The sequence below is a fragment of the Ceratosolen solmsi genome, unplaced genomic scaffold (assembly GCF_000503995.2).
Source record: "Ceratosolen solmsi marchali unplaced genomic scaffold, CerSol_1.0 scaffold6, whole genome shotgun sequence".
NCBI classification, from domain to species: Eukaryota; Metazoa; Arthropoda; class Insecta; order Hymenoptera; family Agaonidae; genus Ceratosolen; species Ceratosolen solmsi.
Window position 1 is genome coordinate 16,205,681 of NW_011948414.1, and position 19,888 is coordinate 16,225,568.

The window sequence follows — 19,888 nt, forward strand, 5'->3', positions numbered from 1 at the left end:
GCGCGATGTGAACGACACCGCCAGGCTCAAAGTCTCCGTTGGCGGGGGGGGGGAGAAGAGAGGAGACCGTGACCGTAGCAAGTGAGGTGCGAGCGAGTCGAGCGAGCAATGATTACTTCATGGGTAATGCCTGGATGATTCGCGTGACAAGTTGTCGTACACACAATACCTTACGGTCCGCAATTACAATGGGCAGCGACAGAAAGAATGGCATTCTCTCATGTTTGTCGTTCAACGACATTATCATAACCGAATGATTAAAATTCACGTTTTAATTTGATTAAAAGCAAACAAAAAACAAAACAAAACAAAACAAAAACAACAAAACAAAAATAAAAGAAAAACCAAAAATAGAGAAGAAATTAACGATTTTAATTTATTGCTAAGGCCATCCATCGACTTGACGCACATATGTCCACGACTACCTTGGGCAAATTATCTAATACATATGTGCAATCAATTCTTTGCGACGCTCCAAGGACGCGGCAATAATAGAAACAAAAAAAAAAAAAAAAACAAAAAAAATAAAAAATAAAAAAATAATAATAAGTTATCGTTCAAGTATTTTTCTTTTTTTTCTTCTTCTTTTTTGTTAAAGTGTAATAAAGTTACAAATAAAAACGGCGATGCTTATCAATTTCACGAAACTAACGGATATTTATTGACGACGTCGGCTACGCAATCGCTCCTACCTATGAGTGACAATTGTATTTCACGATCTAGGTCTTTTTTTCCGTTCCTCTCCTTCCGGAGCATGAAATTGCAAAATTATTATTAAGCCGGCCAGTACGTGCATTGTACAGAGCGAATAAAAATAAGGTCAGCCAGAGCGATATAAGGTCTTTCGAAAGAGGACTTTGCTCAATGTTCGATGCCGTCGTGTAAACAAGCGGCAAAGAAAGAGAAAACCTGGATATGTAGCGTTGCCGGTGCCGTTGTCTCGGCGGCGATTGCACTCACGCGGAATCCTGTCCGACATTTTTCTCTCATCTAGGATTACGAGATGAAAGGATTGTTTAATGGGATCGAACACCGGGGTCGCGACGATTGTATGATTGATATTTTCATACTGTAACGCGACTTGCCACACTTTTATACATAAAAATGCCAATGTTATTAAGATATTTGTCACTTATTGTTATTTTCACTTATTGGATCGTTCCATCATCTTGGCCATTGATTAAAGTGCCCACGTTTTATAGTGCCCCAACAATTTATTACATATTTTTCACTAATTCATTTATCTCCAAACCATGAAATGATAATGCATTCTCGTGCACGATTATCCAATTCACAATTTCTATAATCATATTATATGTAATAATATTGAAAGAAGATTGAAAGAAGGAAAGGATGATAATGTATACAATATTCATGAATGCATAAAAGTTAATTTCAAAGAATGGTTAAATATTTGTAGAAATCCACCGTCTATTAAAATTTTTGATCCATTAGTAGGCTTCGTCGTATGTGGCCAAAGTATTATGAATATGGTAAGCATAATATGCGAAACGTGTTTAAAAGAAGATAAATGCAAAGATCTTCTGTATTTTATTCGCATAAATGTTCTTTATAAAGACAATATTTTATTCGACACTTGGTATTTACAACATTGTTTACATTATAAATTTTCCAAAGTTCCCAATATGTAAATAAGCTCGATATAAATTCAATATTCTAAATCGATTTATAACCCACAATGTACATTAAAACCTCTACCTCGATTGGCTTAAAAAAAAAAAAATATATAATAATGCACCCTTAATACCTCTAAATTAAATAATTTTTAACGATCCAATCAATCGGTTATCATGACAATTCTATATTTAAATCCTATAATTAAATCCGATAAGCTCGTCATAAAACATAATCGCGTATACGAATTTGTAAAGTAATTAGATAAAGATTAATTTTTAATTAAAACAATACGAGCACGGAGCGTGGAAGCATCAACTCCCGACGCATAATAAAAGTCAAAAATTATACTAAATTCAAGGAATGGAATTATTTTCAAATAAATGGGAATTGAGAGCGGATCGTCGACATAACGCATAATCGTCTTCTGCTCTTATGTGCGATTGAGATCAAAAGGTCCTCTGATTTTTGCCATTTCTCTAAAATCCATGAAAATCGCCAGATTTTATCACTCGACTCAAGTTATAAATCATAAATCACACTCGAACTCGACATTGGCACACCAATACTCTACGCCTAGGCTTTGCTCATCGTTTGCGAATAATAAAAATTAATCAATGACAATAGAGTAACACTTGACATGTGCATTGAATTTCAAGGGAACGGAGGCTGGATTAACGTAAGTTGCTCGTTTACATTTTAAGAATTGTGTCTTTAATAAGGAAAGTCTAAAAGTGCCATATTCAAATGTTAAAGACATTCGCATGGCTCGAGGCAGCGAATTTAACGATTTCTAAATTGCAGGCATCGACATTCAAATAGGAGAAGAATAAATTATGCATTTATATATGTCTTTTGATCGTTAATAAAATTTCAGCTAATTTTTAAAAGGATACGCGTAATTCCATTCCGTCAACGAGCTTCGAGTCTATTTTAGGCTCGAAGAATAAAAAAGCGATTATAAATATCAGGAAACCGATCGTAAACAAAAGGTAAATAGAGACACAAAGGAGAGCGTGATTCGCGTTGATGGGCACTTTATTAAGGAAAGAACGAAAATGGAAAAATAGGGAAAAAGGATAGGAAGTCTAAGAGAGGCCGCCAGTTGGCTCGGCTGCGATGATGTCGCGATTATGCCGCGTTCACGATACACTTACACACTTATCGCTTGTGACTCAGAGGCCGCGTTCGAGAAAAAGGGCGAGAGCACTCGGCCGCTGAGTCATGGCTCCGCGCGAGAAAGGATCCACAGGAGCAGGAGAGTAGGCCTGTCCCCATAGAGAAGGTGCTCGTGAAGGAGGAGGACAATGGTGGAGGTGGAGGTGTAGGAGGAGGTGATGGTGAAGGTAGTGGTGAAGGTAGTGGTGGTGGCGATGTTGGCGATGGCGATGGGGAAGGAGGTGGAGGAGGAGGAGGAGGAGGAGGTTCTCGATTTCTCGCGTCGGACGCACGCAAGCGCCCGGGGATCAACGACCCCAGCCCTCTAATGACATTTGTATGCATGGATCTTCCGTTAGTGGCTCTTTCTTTTCCAGCTCTACGTCTGCGTTTCTTCCCTCGCTCATTCTATCTCTGTCTGTCTGTCTATCTAGATTCCTCCCCACTCACTCACTCACTCACTCAATCTTAAACACAAACAGGCGCGCTCACACGCACGCACGCACGCACACCTCTTAATGCAAATCTTAACTTTGACACAATTCTTTTTTTGCAATCATTACACTGTCAGGCATTGTAGGCCCTTCTACGAAAATTGTCCCGAGTAGTAGTTTAATTTGATTTTCTTGGCGTATGTAGCGGGGTGCAGCGTGTCATTGGCCATTGACGTGCACCTTGATGACACCAAAATCACACTTGCCCTCTCCTTATAATTTTACGAACTATCGCTCGGCATTTATGGCGCGTTGAAAATGTGAAAATCCACCGGCCAATTATTGGAAGGCGATTTTTAATGGGACAGGCTATAATAACGGGCGTTAAGGTTGGTAATAACGTTTTTCGTTCGAAGCCGCTCAATGAATCAGGTAAATATTTTGATAAATTTGAGTAAACGATAACGAACCGTTAGAGCTCATTACCATCTGTTATGATTTTTCAAGATTTTCATTATTTTCTGATTAAATATACAAAAGAGCAATTTATTTATTCAATATTAAACGTTCTATTATTATTAATTATTACAAATTTATGATCAATGATGTAGGATATGTGGTGTGAATATTAAATATCAAAATGGCAAATTAGCCAACATTAATTACACACGCACGAACAATTTTCAAACAAAATATTTGCTGCTTTTATGAAGGTCGCGTGTTTATCGAGTACAGAGGATGGCAGTAAATTTTACAGTTTACCGAAGAAATTAGGATGGTAATGAGTTTACCGTTAAAATACGGAGCTTAAAAGTAACCGACCAACCCCAGATCCTGACAAAGCCGTTTATTTTTCATTTATATATAATTTATTATATAATCTATTGTCCAATTCATGATGAAGAAAAATATGACAACTAAGACTGGAGTACCGACAAAGAATATTTGAAAAGACATTTTTAAATCGCAAACATTTGTACGCGCAAACGAACAAACAAACAAACAAACACACACGCACGCACGCACGCACGCGCATATGCCATTTCTCGCATCAATTTTTAACAAGTGACGTGCCACTATTAGTGAATTTTTTACATCATAGTTGTCATGTCTTTTCGACTATTAATATTCAACCCTACGGACACTTAAAGCAACAATATTCTTTTCAATAATCTGATCAAGTTGAGTATTCTTATGTAGGCGACCTTTCTCGTTAAAAATTCGATTAACAATAGTGCCATTTTACAAAAAAAAATAATTTTTTTTTAAATGTTCCGGAGAAGAAAGACTATTCTATTAAATGGATAAAAAGAAGCATTTTTCTGTCCAAGAATAATGACAAATTGTAGTGAAGGTATAATAAAAAAAATCTCTTTAATAACCAAAAGTAAGCTTATTTTACGTTTGCGATTACTAGCATTTACGCGAAAAGATTTTGCTCGTAAATAATAACAACGACATTGACAATAACAATAATGTGCATTTCGCGAAAGTAAAATATTTTTAATGGCCGCACCATTATAGCGACAATGGAGAAAAGGGAATTCAAAATGACAGAGATGGGAGGGCAGGACAAAAAAAAAAAATGAAAAAAAAGTGTTCCACGACGAAGGAGAAGGACAATAATGTTTCACAAATTTCTCATTGGTATCGCGCACTCTCAAGAAGCAATTAGGGAAAAGGCACTCGGCACATCACCTCGTGGGCGTCGAAAATTCGCTCGTTCGCCGACAATAATACGGAAGTGCATCGCAACTTCATAGACCTACGCACCGATCGCTCTTCAGGGCTCCCAACTCCCGCCTCCGCATGGCCCTTAATTCCTAAACGAGAGAGCCGAGCCATCACTTCGAATGGATTTAATTAAGGCTCGTGCGCCTGGTGCCTGGTTATCATGACGCCCACCTCCTCCTAGGTAGCCTTCACCGTTTATCAATTACGAGCGGGCGCCATTCAATGCCCCTTTTCTTCAAATTCTAAGTCACTCTCTCAATCTCCTACCTGTGAAATCTCATTTTTCATCCGATGTCGCGTTAATTCTATATTATATAAGACACTTTACTTTCGACGCACACTGGCCCGTCCAGCAAATGCCCTACTCATCTTATTAATAATAATTATTGTATTGCATTAGGCCGTTACGTGCGACGGTGAAAGAAAAAGAGGACTGATTATGCTACAACGTGAATTATTAGCTCTTAATTGGCCGTGCGCGAAATATCTTATGTAAGTTGCGCGACGGGGCTCTCTTACTTTACAAATTTTCGCAATAATATTAATCATTGGGATTTCGTTGTGAATAACATTATCACAGACGGGAAATTACAGTATTTGATGAATGTTAAAGAAGCTACGATCGTTACGGAATTGTTATGGGGCGAGGTCGCTTATCAACTTGCGGAAAACATTTTGGGTAATAACAAGAAACCGCTAAAGGTGACGCGAGTGGACGACGTCGATATTGAAATCTCTAATAAATTACCAGCCGTGTGAACTAATTAATATTAGTAAATGATAAAATTTTAAGTTTTGCTTCAATCCCCTTTTGGATAAGATGTAAGAATAAATTTAGATTTTATTCGTTTGGATTTGTATTCGGAAGAGATGCACCGAGGGACAAGGCAACGGGCGTCAAATTTCAAAATCGAATGACGATTAATGACGATCGAAAAATCGTGGAAAGTGCGCTCACTCGTACAAACGAAAGCTGATCGAAGATGCTCCGATTGATGCACGAAGAAGGTGGAGGAGAGCAAACACGGCGCTTTAAAGTCCAGTCGAACGTGTGGACGTGGGGCCGTTAACGCAGCGCGGTGACTTGAGGCGTGTGTGAGAGAGAGAGAGAGAGAGAGAGAGAGAGAGAGAGAGAGGAGAACGTTGAGCCGCCGGCAACTTGGCAACGGTGCAGAAAAAGGCCGAAAGGCGGCGGCCGAGCCCGAGGAAAACTTTACCTGACGCACGTCCCCCGCTCTCTTTCTCGGGCCGTTGTGCCCCTACCACTGGGGCCCGCCTCCCGTTCGGCTAAATCGTGTAGCCTCTCGGCTACTGCTACACTTGGCGATTCTTCGGGCCAGTCGAGTTTGCAGCGTCGAGTTCCACGGTTCGTCGTGACAATCTCAGCTTCGACCTTTGTCCTAACACACATCCTAACCATCTCAAGTGATCTCGTACTTTGGTCGACATTTCAACGACAGAAAGAAAGACAGAGACAGAGAGAGAGAGAGAGAGAGAGAGAGAAAGAGAGAGAACAATAAAGAGAAAGGGCGAGAGGGAGAGAGAGAGAGAGGTGAGTATCGAATGATTTTCAAGGAGCCGGCGTAGAAAGTGAAAACAGTAATCACGTGCGCGGGGCGCCGCATGCAAATTTCCGAGATTTTTCACTTTTACTCGCTCGATCGGAAATTCTCGTTTACTCGCGAAAACAAGTTACCGATCTATCGCGTTTTCTTTAACGTCATCATACCTCTCGTTCTATTAATCTACTCTCTACTCTTCCCGTCCCCGTTCTCCTTAGTTTTGACACGTACGACTGACTCGTTTTTACGTCGGCGCTTATTCGATTGACATTTTCGTTGAATCAAGTGCCACGACCTCAACTTCAGCTTTTATTACTTTGGTCTAAACATTTTTGCCATTGCTATTGCTTCTAACAACTGCCAATCGACTCGGCCGTCATTTCAATAATTCCAATAACCTTTCCAGCGGTGTGGCTCGGTTCGCTTAGCACTACGAAATTGCACTATCGGAAACATCGGAGCTCGATAAAACCTCGTCCTTCATAAAACATGTTCTTTCTAACTGACTAAATAAAAATATACGTACTATTATTACTATTCTTATTCTTATTCTTATTCTTATTCTTATTCTTATTCTTATTCTTATTCTTATTCTTATTCTTATTCTTATTCTTATTCTTATTCTTATTCTTATTCTTATTCTTATTCTTATTCTTATTCTTATTCTTATTCTTATTCTTATTCTTATTCTTATTCTTATTCTTATTCTTATTCTTATTCTTATTCTTATTCTTATTCTTATTCTTATTCTTATTCTTATTCTTATTCTTATTCTTATTCTTATTCTTATTCTTATTCTTATTCTTATTCTTATTCTTATTCTTATTCTTATTCTTATTCTTATTCTTATTCTTATTCTTATTCTTATTCTTATTCTTATTCTTATTCTTATTCTTATTCTTATTCTTATTCTTATTCTTATTCTTATTCTTATTCTTATTCTTATTCTTATTCTTATTCTTATTCTTATTCTTATTCTTATTCTTATTCTTATTCTTATTCTTATTCTTATTCTTATTCTTATTCTTATTCTTCTTATTCTTCTTCTTCTTCTTCTTATTATTATTATTATTATTTCTTTCTTATTCAACATCTGGAAGTTTATTTTTAAAATAAAAAAACGCAACGACAATTGAATGAGAGTGATAAAATTCTCATATTTGCGAAACTATACTAAAATATTAGTGCCGAGTCAAATTTCTGTCTTTACAGAAAAAGAAACTGGCAATGTTATATACTATTTGCAAAGTACATGCATACACTGCCGTACATACGAGTAGGTGATCGTAATCGCACTTCAAAGCAATAATTCATGAAATATATTCATTGAAATATAGTTTATTACATCTTATGTGAATTCGGAAAATATTAAGTGTGTAGAGATTGAAAATTGCATATTGTTTCGGGTTAAGATGCTTCAATTTGTAGTAACAATAAGTCTCTTGCATTGCCATTATCGAACAAAATTGAAGTAAAATAGGATCGCTTAGTCAAGCCAATGTTCATCTATTATAATAGTATACACGTACAAAACATATTTGTTTATCATAATAATAATTACTACTTGCATTTTTATTTAATATTTATAATAAAATTATATGAAATTATTTAAATAAAAAATCAAATCTACATACAATTAAATTACAGAATACAAATAATTTAATAAATAAATAAGTATATGTATGCAAATATTATTTTATAAATACACGCACGCACGCACGTACACGCGAATACGCGCACACACCCACGCACACACCCGCAAACACACGCACACACGCACACGCGCACACGCGCACGCGCGCGCACACATTTTAATGAATTTAACAATATCTGATATTATTTTCAAGTTATAATTGACTTCGTTATTAAAATAATAAAATGTGTTCAAATTTAAAGTATTTAATTAATATTTATTTGCTATAATATTTGCCAATTTGGATGTAATAACATTCAGAAAAATCTTTAATCCAATAACGATAAGTTTTTTATTTTAATATAGCCTTATTAATAATTAAGCAAAACAAAGTATTATATTTTATAATTTTTTGTTTCTTATCAATTTATTATGTTAGATTAAATACAAAGTTAATATTTAACAATGTTAATCGTAAGTAAAGCGACGATCCTCATATTTACAATAAGCCTTTGAAGAAAATCAAATACAAAGTGCATAATTAAGATGAGTAAAAATTATAATTTGAAAATTTAAATTCAATTAAACAATAGCTGACATAAGATTCAACAGCAGAACCAATCATTATAATAACAATTAATAAATCATGATTAATAATATTAACTTATTTTAAGAAAAAATGAAATTTTCGAAATAAATTAGTAACAAACTTACTGTATATGTAAATTATTTTTTCATTATTATTGTTTATAATTAGATTATGCAATAATATATTTTCAAATTTCGACAAACTTTTTATCTGCCCATAAAGTTAAATGCATGGATTTAAATATTTTTTAAATCATATACACTTTTTTAAATGTAGTTATATTATTATTCAAAAATAATTCTTTTAATCGCTTGTATTTTATGCTATGCAGTACAATTTGTAATGTCATTATTTGAAAACATTTCAAGTTCAAAATTATGTTTGTAACATTATAAAAAAAAGGAATAACTTATAATCAACTATCTTGTTGTAAATAATAGTATTCGAAATTATGAGGATTTATATCTTGCAGTGACAGCAAGCCATAATAATAATAAAAAAACTCATAAATGATTGTGTTGGGATATCTGTTGATATAAGATCAACCTCGTCGATCCATCCTTGTAAGATATTTTTATATTGAATGGATTTTTGTAATTAGAGTGAACAAACATATTGGCTTTTGATTTGACTTTTAAAATTATTAAATTAATTTTTAAATACTACGAAAAACAGATTATAATCATTATCTAGCGTTTGAAAGAAAAAAATCTAGGAATTTAAATAAAAATATAAAAAGAAAACAAAGTCGCCAAAAAGCGATAAATATCACGTTCACGGTAAACCGCGTGTTCCTTAACTATAAATCCAATAAATCCAATTGGATAACAAATTCGCGTAACTACTCCCGTATTTAAACATATAGAAAAAGAACGACTGTGAGTGCAAACGACGTAATCATGGAAAACTTGCGCATAACGCTAAGAGAAATAGGAAGGCATGGCAAAAGTGAGATAGAATGAGAGAATGGTAAGGAGAAAAAGAGAAAGCAGATATCGAGAAATTGGATATCCAAGAATAAATTGCGCAAGAGGAGTGAGCAAAAATCTGTGAATTCGATCATTTATCTAATCCTCTGTTCCGTTAATTTCGAAAAGTCGAGAAGCAACCCAAAGAAAAAGACAACTATTACAAGAAGTTTATCCGTGCCTTTAATGTAAATACTCATTTCCTTCTTAACGTTTCATTAATATTTTGCCCTTGAAAATCTCTTGCTATTCACGGTATGCACAGTCGTATGTATTATTTATTTAATTTATTGTTATTTCCATATACATACCGCTAATTTATTTTTAACGATTTTTTGCACGTTGATGTTTGAATGGGTTTTTCATCATACAAATCAAGAAAAATACAAATTTTTCATATAAATTTTATAAATAAAAGTATGCTAATATTGCTTGTTTACTAGTAAAATCGAAAAAAAAAAAAAAACAAATGGATTTTAATTATCAACAAAATTCTTTGATATATTCGATATATATATATAATATGGCATCTAAGAGTACTTTAATGTATATTTTAAATTAAAAGTCATCGACTCGTGTCTCAACATCTTAACGCAAAATTTCTATTAACTTAGAAAATTATAATTTATATTACTCCTTACTCCCAAGTTTGTAAAACATCTGATTTTACAAAAGAATACATAAATAAATTTTATTATCCAATACAATTGTTATGTAAGCCTTTTTTGAATGTTTTAAAAATCACATTTTTTTTTTTTTTTTTTTTACACGTTGCCCTCTTATTGTAGTTGACGAAGCGATGAAACGAAAACGCAATAAGTAAAATGATTTTGTCCTTTTCTTCATACATTCTTCTCCCTACGAGCTCATTAGCATTTAAATATTAAACATCCCTTATAACGCATAAACATCTTTAGTTAAAGCAGACAAAATGTTCGTATACTATAAAATATTGATTTACAGTACTTCACGACATAATCTCGTGGATCTACAATTTTAACTGAACTTTCATAATACAATTTACTCACCACTTTTATAATTAATTTTTTAACCAAATTATTTCAGAAATTAAAGTAAAAGTCTTTTTAAACTGTGAGTTTTTATCATTCATAAAAGTAGATAGATTTTGGTACGATTCAAAGTCAATTATTATATTATTAATAATTATATTTCCTTCCTAAAAAAAATATAACGTTATTGGAAAATTATAATTAATTATCTCAACAAATTTATTTATTATTAAGAACTTGGTAGGCTAGCATCTGTTTGTTAATGAAAGTAAGAAAATTTTTTGATAATTTAAAAAATTAGAAAACACATTAAAAATTTTAATCTATTACATTAATCTATACGATTTTAGTGGAAAGAATTATTTTTATTTAATTCTTTAAAAGAGAAAATTTGCAATTCTAATAATAATGTTAAAGATTCACTGAAACTGGGATGTGAAAAATACATGTAAAACTGTATTCTATCAATATCATTATTAAAGCATATAAATAAATCATTAATTTTAATTTTACATTATATCATAAGCAATTGTTCTTGCTCGGGTATGTAAAATTTTTGTTAAAAAATCTTTATCCAAGCTGTCAGTCTAATAAACGAAGAATAGCAATTAATATGAAAAAGGGGCTGAAAAAAGGAAAGGGACCTTATATAAAGTCGAGTCTCTCTTCACGCATTATCATAAAAGAGGAACTGAGCGGTTGAGAAGTTGGTGATGCTGCTAATTGGACACATCTAGTTGGCGGTTATCTTCCAATGTTGTGGACTCTTTAACTACCTTTTTAAGTGTACGAGGTAAAAGAATCCAACACGCCCATGTAAACGGGATCGTATAACGCGCACTTTTTTACCAAGAGGGTCTTTTCGACTGAATAACTGTGAAGAGAAGAACGGGAGAATGAGAGAGTGAGAGAGAGTGAGAGAGAGAGAGAGAGAGTGAGAGAGAGAGTGGGAGAGTGAGAGAGTGAGAGAGAGAGAGAGAGAGAGAGAGTGAGAGTGAGTGAGCAAGGGAAATGATTGTCCGAGACACTTATTGGATATACCACTATTGTCGTATGTTGCACCACTATGGTGCACTATCAAATGCCATCTTTATGCCTGAGTTTTCGTTTTGTTTCTCGCTTTTGTCGAACGCTTTACATTTTTTTTATAAGCTCATTAGTCTGAAGGCGAATAACGATTTTTCATAATAGGTACTACTACGATAGATCGAAAGAATAATAAGTTACTTAAATATAGTCGATACAATTAAATCTTTCTTTTTTAAATAAAATCATTGATGAACTGTCAAAGGGATTCAAGTACATTATGTCTTCTGTAGACCCATTGCTTTTATATATATATATATATATATATATTTTTTTTTCCGTTTAATATCACAATGTACTTATATTTGAAAACGAGATCTCAAACACATTAATTTCAATAATTTTCTTTCTGATTAATTTGAAATCATAATATTCATAATAATAATAATAACGATAAGACTATGTACATATATTTTTCCAAAGAAGCTTTCTATTTACATTAAAAATTTTCAATTCAAATGAAAAACTTTTTTTTTTCGCCACTGACATTGAAATAATCTTCAAATTAAATAAAGTAGTTAGTCTGATTTTATAATAACATTAATTATATATCTATTTATCAATTAGTTTATATATGTAATTTAAATTGAAATATATATACATTTAATAATAAATAATACTTAATTATCGACATGTTCTAACTTTTGAAAAAATCAATTATATAGACAAGAATGAAAATCTACAGTGTATATTAGATTGGATTATAAAATTAGTTGAATTTTTTCAATATATATATATATATAAGATAATATAATTTATTTATTTAATTAATTAAGCAATTTACATCCATTCCAATTTCAATAATTTTTTTTTTTTTTTAATTTATTTTCTAGTTATTCTTCATAAACTTTTGAAAGTAATCATTATGTTCCGAATGTTAGCTGAATAGAAAGTGTTTTTTTTTTTTTTTTTTTGAATAGTTAAAATATTGTTTAATTACCATAAATTATCGTTTTCTAATAATAAATTATGAAATCTTAAATGAATGAAATTCAATTGTATCACATATTCTAAGCATTGATAATGTACTTAAAGATAAATACGTATACTTATAATATGTACATTAATTATGTATTTAAAAAATTATATAATTTAATGGTAATGAATAATTTTTATAATTAAGCACTATTTCGTATATCGTAGTAAAATACTAATGAATATCAGCATTGAGTTTCTCTTCATTTACATGGTAAATTCAATATTGAACATAATTCTTATTCTATGATTTTATATGATATTCATTCATTGTGAGTAAGGGCATATAATGTTAAGTTAATGCAAATGCAGGTAATCGAAAATATATGTTTTTGCGAATGGCGTATTATTTGAAACTTATCACGGAGAAAACTGATGGCCGGAAAAAAATTAAAATTTAGTGACCAGATGCGAGTGCGAGCGCGTTTCTAGAAAGTCAAAGGTATATGTGAAGAACTGGGTAAAATGATCCAAGAGAGTGAGAAAATACATTACTACTGTTACTACCAACATTCACAATGTTGTATAAGTCTCAACAAGTAACGTACAAGATAACAAATTTATAAAAAGCTATTTTATTATATAAGAAAATTTAAGATTTCGTGAAAAATCAGCAGTTTGTGAATTATTTAGTAAGTAATGTAAAAGATTAGTGAAATTTTATGTATAAAAGCTGAAAGAAATTACTTAGAATAAATTGTGTGCTATTTGATTATATAATTCAAGTTTGTTAACGTAACGAACTTAATCAATAATGTTTTTCATTAATAGAATCGCATTTTTTCTTTTAACATAAAAGGACAATCCATACAAACTTATTGTCCATCTCTATCGGAGTTTCATCGCCATCCAATATATTTTATCGCTTTTTTTTTTTTTTTTTAATTATATAATTTTATATTTAGCTATCTTTAGCTGCATCAAATGAATAAACTTTAAATAAACTAATAGAAAGAGATTTTCGATTTATGTAAGCATACTGTAAATTCAATGGATTAATTCCCATATCTTAATTTATGAATAATTTTTGAAGAATCATAAAACTTGTTGAAATATTTAATCTTTTAATTTTCTACAATTTTTCCTAGCTACAGCATCAAATAGTTGGACTAGAATCTAGAAACGTAAATTATAAAACTGAACTAAAGCGCTAAGTTTCGTATAAATTTCTATGATGGTTTCTATCTATCAGAACGTAACATACAGTTTTGAGCTCAGCATCACTTTCATTTCTCCACACATTATTTGAGCTCGAGCCGAAGTAGGAAACGGCAATGCACGGGTATCGCCGTTTCCTCCCTTCCCCCGCTGCCGCAAGTAACTCCTTTCTACGTACCATGGCTCTCGACTTTCGTGTCGATTAATAATCACGCGAGGCAGCAGCGCAAAAAGCGACTCAGTCGCAGCAAAACCATGAGGAAAGAGAAGGAGGGAAGGAGACAGAGAGAGAGAGAGAGAGGGGGGGGTGAGGAGGAGGAGGAGGAGGAGGAGGAGGAGGAGTACACAGTCCAACGTATTCGTTGTTCATGGGATCTGAGATTAAGATGCGAGTCTCGTAGTCACCGTTTCCTCTGACCCGAGTGCGTGCGTCAACCCGTAGCCTCGTGGCCCACTGACTTCCTATCTCCTTCTCTCTCATTTTCTCTCTCGACGATCCAGAAACGAAACGTGCTATATGTGCATCTCACTGCAGTCCTTTGTATCCGATATCCGATATCCTCTTTTTTCATACGACGTGCAAAATGCATTTGCCCATAAATCATCGGTGCCTAGGTTATCGATTGTCACTGCTGTACATTGCTTCGTCCTTGCATATTTATTCTTATCCAGAGCGGCTGTCCGAACGTTGCGAATTTAATTGCACGCAATGTTCGATAGATGCGTTGAGTATCGTTTCACGCGATTCCCTCATTTTCGCACCTTGGCTTTTCTCCCGTATCGGGACGATGTAATAATTTACAGGCCTTTTTCCCATCTCAAAACTTAACAAGCGAACGAACCACCAAAGTTCTTTTGCTTACTCCTTAAACGGAACATCCAAGACGATGGGCTCTCTTGCGCTTACGTTCTTATAAGCAGAGATTCAATTTACCAAGAACAGATTGTACGCGAATTCCCGATACGTTCTAACCAGCGGAATATAGCGTTATACTATCCTACTTAAAAAGAATATTTCTAATCGCTGGAAAGTTTTATATTCCGTAGCATTGGTATCGCGCTCTTTTTGAACAAATACGAAACTGGTTTGCTATTAGCCTAGCTATGACTGCACAATATAAGTGTTTATAGAAATGTATATATATATATATATATATTTTTTTTTTTTATTTTACTTATTCACAGCACCAAAACCTATAAAGTAAGCAAAAGGCGCGGCTGTCCGAGAAAAATACTTGCTTTTATGTTTTACAAAAGTTTTCGAGACAAGATAATAAAAGAAAAAGAAAAGAAAAATAGTTTCTACCATTCTGCAATTCTCCAAGATAAGAAAATCAAAATAGCCTCGCGCTTCGAATCTTTGTTTGGGTCCTTTAAAGCAAAAAGAGTAACGCGAAACAATGACACAAGTGCGTGCATCAGCGGTTAAGTCGTATTTTTCATTTTTTCCAGAAACAAGGTGAGACAGCGACGGAGGAGGGGACACACAGAGAGGGAGAGAGAGAGAGAGAGAGAGAGAGAGAGAGTTCTCGCGACGATGGAGTCCTGGTTGAGTGAAGTGCAACGCGTGCGAATCCCTCGGCCAAAGTTCGGCAGTGGGAATTCGGTGCGGCGCTCCAACTCGAGCGTCCAGCATATCCGCCCGGAGACGAGGCAGGCAGCCCAGGAGGTCGCCAAAGCCACGGAGGAGCTGCGTCAGGCGCTTCAAGAGAAGCTGTGATACGGAGGTGTGGCACGAGTCGTCGTTGCTGTCGTCGTCGTCGTCGTCGTCGACGTTGCTATTACGAAGAGCGGAGGGAGAGGATGCCGGTCCCTATGGTCCCGATGATCCCGATGAATCCCAAGGATAAGCGCAAGCAGCTGATTATCGATAATACACTGGGACATGGTTTAATTATAAAATCCGATCGCGTATTCGCTAATTGTGAGGATGTGCATATTGGATAGCTAAATTGCGCCGTTTTTCACGAGATAAATGATCGTCCGATGCCGGCGATAAATTGTTCAAGGCTTGGCTCGTCAGTTATGTTATCGTTGCTAGTGTCAGCATCGCGATAACTTTGGCTAAGGTTAATGCTTTATGCACTATTTATTCGATAAGGCAATTTGACCATCCAAGCTAAAAATATTTGATCGGATTAAGCATAGCCCATCCGAGCATGGCTTTCTGTCTACGAGAACAGCTAGATGACATTTCTTCGCGAGTATAAATGAAAAAATCTTTTTTTGCCGTTATAATAACGCGTTCGTACAGCCTGAGAAATATTATGTTCAAGATTTTGTTATCATATTCATTCGCTTGCATATAAACATTTCCATAAATTTACATAACGAATCGCATGAAAATATATTTAACTTTCAATTCAATAATCAATGAAATATATAATAAATTTTAGAAAGTGCTTCCGTTAAAGTGACAGTATTTTTTTTTGCAATTTATGAAATAACCATTTCTTATTAAAAACGACAAACGGTGATATATTTTCCTCTCTCTCTCTCTCTCTCTCTCTATATATATATATATATATATATAGATGTTAAATGTTATATATAAATGTTATATATATATATATATATATATATATATAACAGACACATGCTAATTTTAGTCAATTTTTTTCTTCTTTTTTTTTCTGTTGTTGTGAATAGGCAACTTATATTTTTGTAATAGAATTTTGCAAATTTTGCACATTTATTTAACAATGTATTTGCTTAAACTTATTTAACTATTCCTTCAAAAGAATGTTTATCGAAATTAAATTTCATATACGCGTATAATTATAGTCATGCGATTCACATTTCACATAAGAAAAACATTTTGTACATATTTTCATGCAGCATAATTATACTGTTATGATTAATGTAATTGAACGTCGTAAAAAAGTACATACGCTTTAAATGTACAAAAATATTCTACATCATATAGCAGCATATTATTCTTAATCATATTATTACGTATCACCCAGGAAATAAACAATTTTCCAGATATTAATGAAGTATAATTATTATACGTGTCGCTTGTTTTATTAGCAATGTACAACCGAAGCATCGCACATAAATGTCAACATTTGGCCGAATAGTAAGATCGAAAACTTTATATTATATAAAATAAACAAGTTATGTTTAATTGAATATCACATATATTTGTATATGCATGTATTTTATACTGTTATTTTTTTAAAGCAATAAATTTACTTATGCAGTATTGGATGATTTTCATGATTAATAATTAAATACGAGTCATTTACCAGCAATATGAAAATTACTAATAGTCATTTATTTAATATATTGTATTCATAATTAATAATATAATATATTATACAAAGAATGAATAATAAATAGAAGAATTTACATCAAAATCTGTAATTTAAACAATAAATAAATATTGGATAATATTTAAAAAAAATTAATAATTTATAATTATTGATTAATAATTTATTTTGTATTTTACACTGTACATTAAAATGTGTAAAATTAGTAAGATTATTAATCTTAGTAAGAATAAATTATTTAATGCCTTTTAACAATTAAATAGTTTCATCTAGAAAAATTATAACAATAGAGAGAAAGAAGTTTAAGAATTATTAAAATTTGTTCATTAAAAACTATTCTTTCAGCTGTTATTTATTATATATCGCTCATTAACAATAGTAAATTTTAACACAAATTGTATTTACTTTTGATAAAAAAAAAGCTATTATCTTTTTTTTAATAAAATGAGCAATTTGCAATTATTTCTTGTACAACAAATATATTGCATATTTTACTTAGATTTTTGGATTTTTTGAAGAACTTTTCATCCACGTAAAATATACATGCAATATTTCTGGTATTTTGAGAATTTTGAAGAATATTAATACTATTTTAATAATATAAACTAAATGTATTTGCATGTAATATATTAAATGGAGAAATAAAAAGTATTTTATAGAAAAAAAAGCTTATTTTATAAATAAATCGTATTTGCCTTTTAAATACTCATAAATGTTATATTACTTGAGATAAGTGAATAGGTGAATGAATGTGAAAGTATTATAATATTTTTCTTATGATAGCATTATCGTGTTTAATGTTAATGTTGGCTTATATTCTTCAAAAAAAGAAAAAAAATCTAATCTCTCAATTCCACATTGATTGAATAGCAACGGTGTAGTTACTCTTACAATAATATTAATGTAAATAATGGCGAACGATCATCTTGCAAACTAGAAAGTATCGTACCCAATTATTAAACTCAGCCTGTATACTTTTGTCGGTAGTTACTTATTTTTCTCGGTAATCGGTTACCGGATATGGATCTCAAATTAAGATAATCTTAGAATAATGCCTACATATGCTGATGTCGTCATCTTGGAAGCCTTCGAGAGACATCGGGCGAAACAGTTGCTGCGTTAAAAAATCAAAAAGCAAAAGAGTTGACGAAAAGCGCACAGACACTTAAAATTTGTAAGCCAAGCGTAATTGATCATTGATCATACTGGCGGTATTTAACATCAATAGGTGTATTGATCGAAGACAAGCCTTAATCAAGCCCTATCGCGGACTTACATAGTAGCGCCTCGCTTTCGCCAGTAAAAGTGGCGGCCCGTCGTTAATAAGCGATCTTTGGCACGGAATTTTTACCTACCGAATTATTCTACCTCTTTATTGCTCGATCGTTAATTTCCGGCGATCGATCAAAGGCCACCGCGGCCCATGATTAATTAGCGAGCCGTCATTATCCGAGGCTTGTCTTTTAATTGATCGGATCCATCCTGACATCGAGCCCCCCCCCGCCCCCCACAAGCGCGCGCTACTCGTTGCTGGCGTGACTTTTCAATATTTCATTCTGCCTGAGAAGATTAGTTTTGTCACTATTAAGCACAACGATAAAAGGCCCTCGCCTTACCTTATACAAGTATCCTCTTTGAATGAACGTGTAGCTTGACAGTGCATTATCTTCCACACGTACACGTACACGTCACGAGGTACGCTGTGAAAACTTACCTCTTGTGTTACACATTTTTACGGCGATTCTAGTTCTCCAGCGGTTCTTACATACGCTATTGCTGGACAATAATATTTGTGTTTTACCTTGATGAAAAAAAAAAAAAAAAAAAAATGTCGGTAACGTTGAGCCAGTGTATAGCTAATTTAGCAATTTGAGCCTTTCATCTTTCATTTCAATCAATAAAATGTATCCTCGTTATTCACAAGGATACATCCGCTTATTGAGTGCTCTTAGCATACATCTCCCTTCTGCTAATCGCATCGACTAAAATACCTTTAATATGTACAAATTGATCTAACGGTCGATAAAACGTTTATTGCTCCTTGAGTGTCGAATGACGATTACCTTTGCCACATTAATTGCAATTTTAAGGATTGAAGTCAATAATTTCCTTTTCGTTGAATTGAGAAAAGCTTTTACGATACTCACTTCGCTGTTGAAATTAGTCCCTAACCATAATAATAATCACTTGCAATATTACTTTAAATACGTAAATAACTCCACGTCAATCATCATCTTTTATCACACACGACGTCAAGATTTAAATAACAGTGTTTGTTGTTATTTTTGTTTACAGTAGTAAGAAACGTTCAATACTTAATATTCTTATATTTTTCTGAGATTTTTCATTTGATTTATTTCAAAATAGAGATATAAAAGTATTGAAACGCGCTTGGGAAAGGTCATGAAGTAGACGCCATAACCAATCCTATAATTATCTTCAACAACAACAAAATAAAAAAAATAAAATAAAATAAACGAAACAAACAAAAAAAAAACGAAAAAAAAAGAATAGATAAAGAAACAAAGATAAAGAAGAAACGAAAACTCGCTGTATCGTTCAATAGACCGATATATTATTAATTTTCACCAACTAGGTTGGTAAGCCTTCAGTCTCACTTCACCATATAAGATTTGGAATAAAATTTCCATCTCACTGCGCACAATAAAGAAAT

The 19,888-nt window shown here is 33.0% G+C and overlaps 2 protein-coding genes across 2 annotated transcripts in view; one reads left to right on the forward strand and one right to left on the reverse strand.

Moving 5' to 3' along the window:
* The window catches only part of dysc (whirlin protein dyschronic), a 75,377-nt gene that overhangs the window by 14,003 nt on the left and 41,486 nt on the right, over positions 1 to 19,888 (reverse strand). The window lies entirely within an intron of this gene.
* Positions 15,457 to 16,268, forward strand: LOC105368283 (uncharacterized). The gene has a single exon (XM_011507269.1). The coding sequence runs from the start codon at positions 15,480 to 15,482 to the stop codon at positions 15,660 to 15,662; it is 183 nt and encodes a 60-aa protein (XP_011505571.1). The 5' UTR covers positions 15,457 to 15,479; the 3' UTR covers positions 15,663 to 16,268.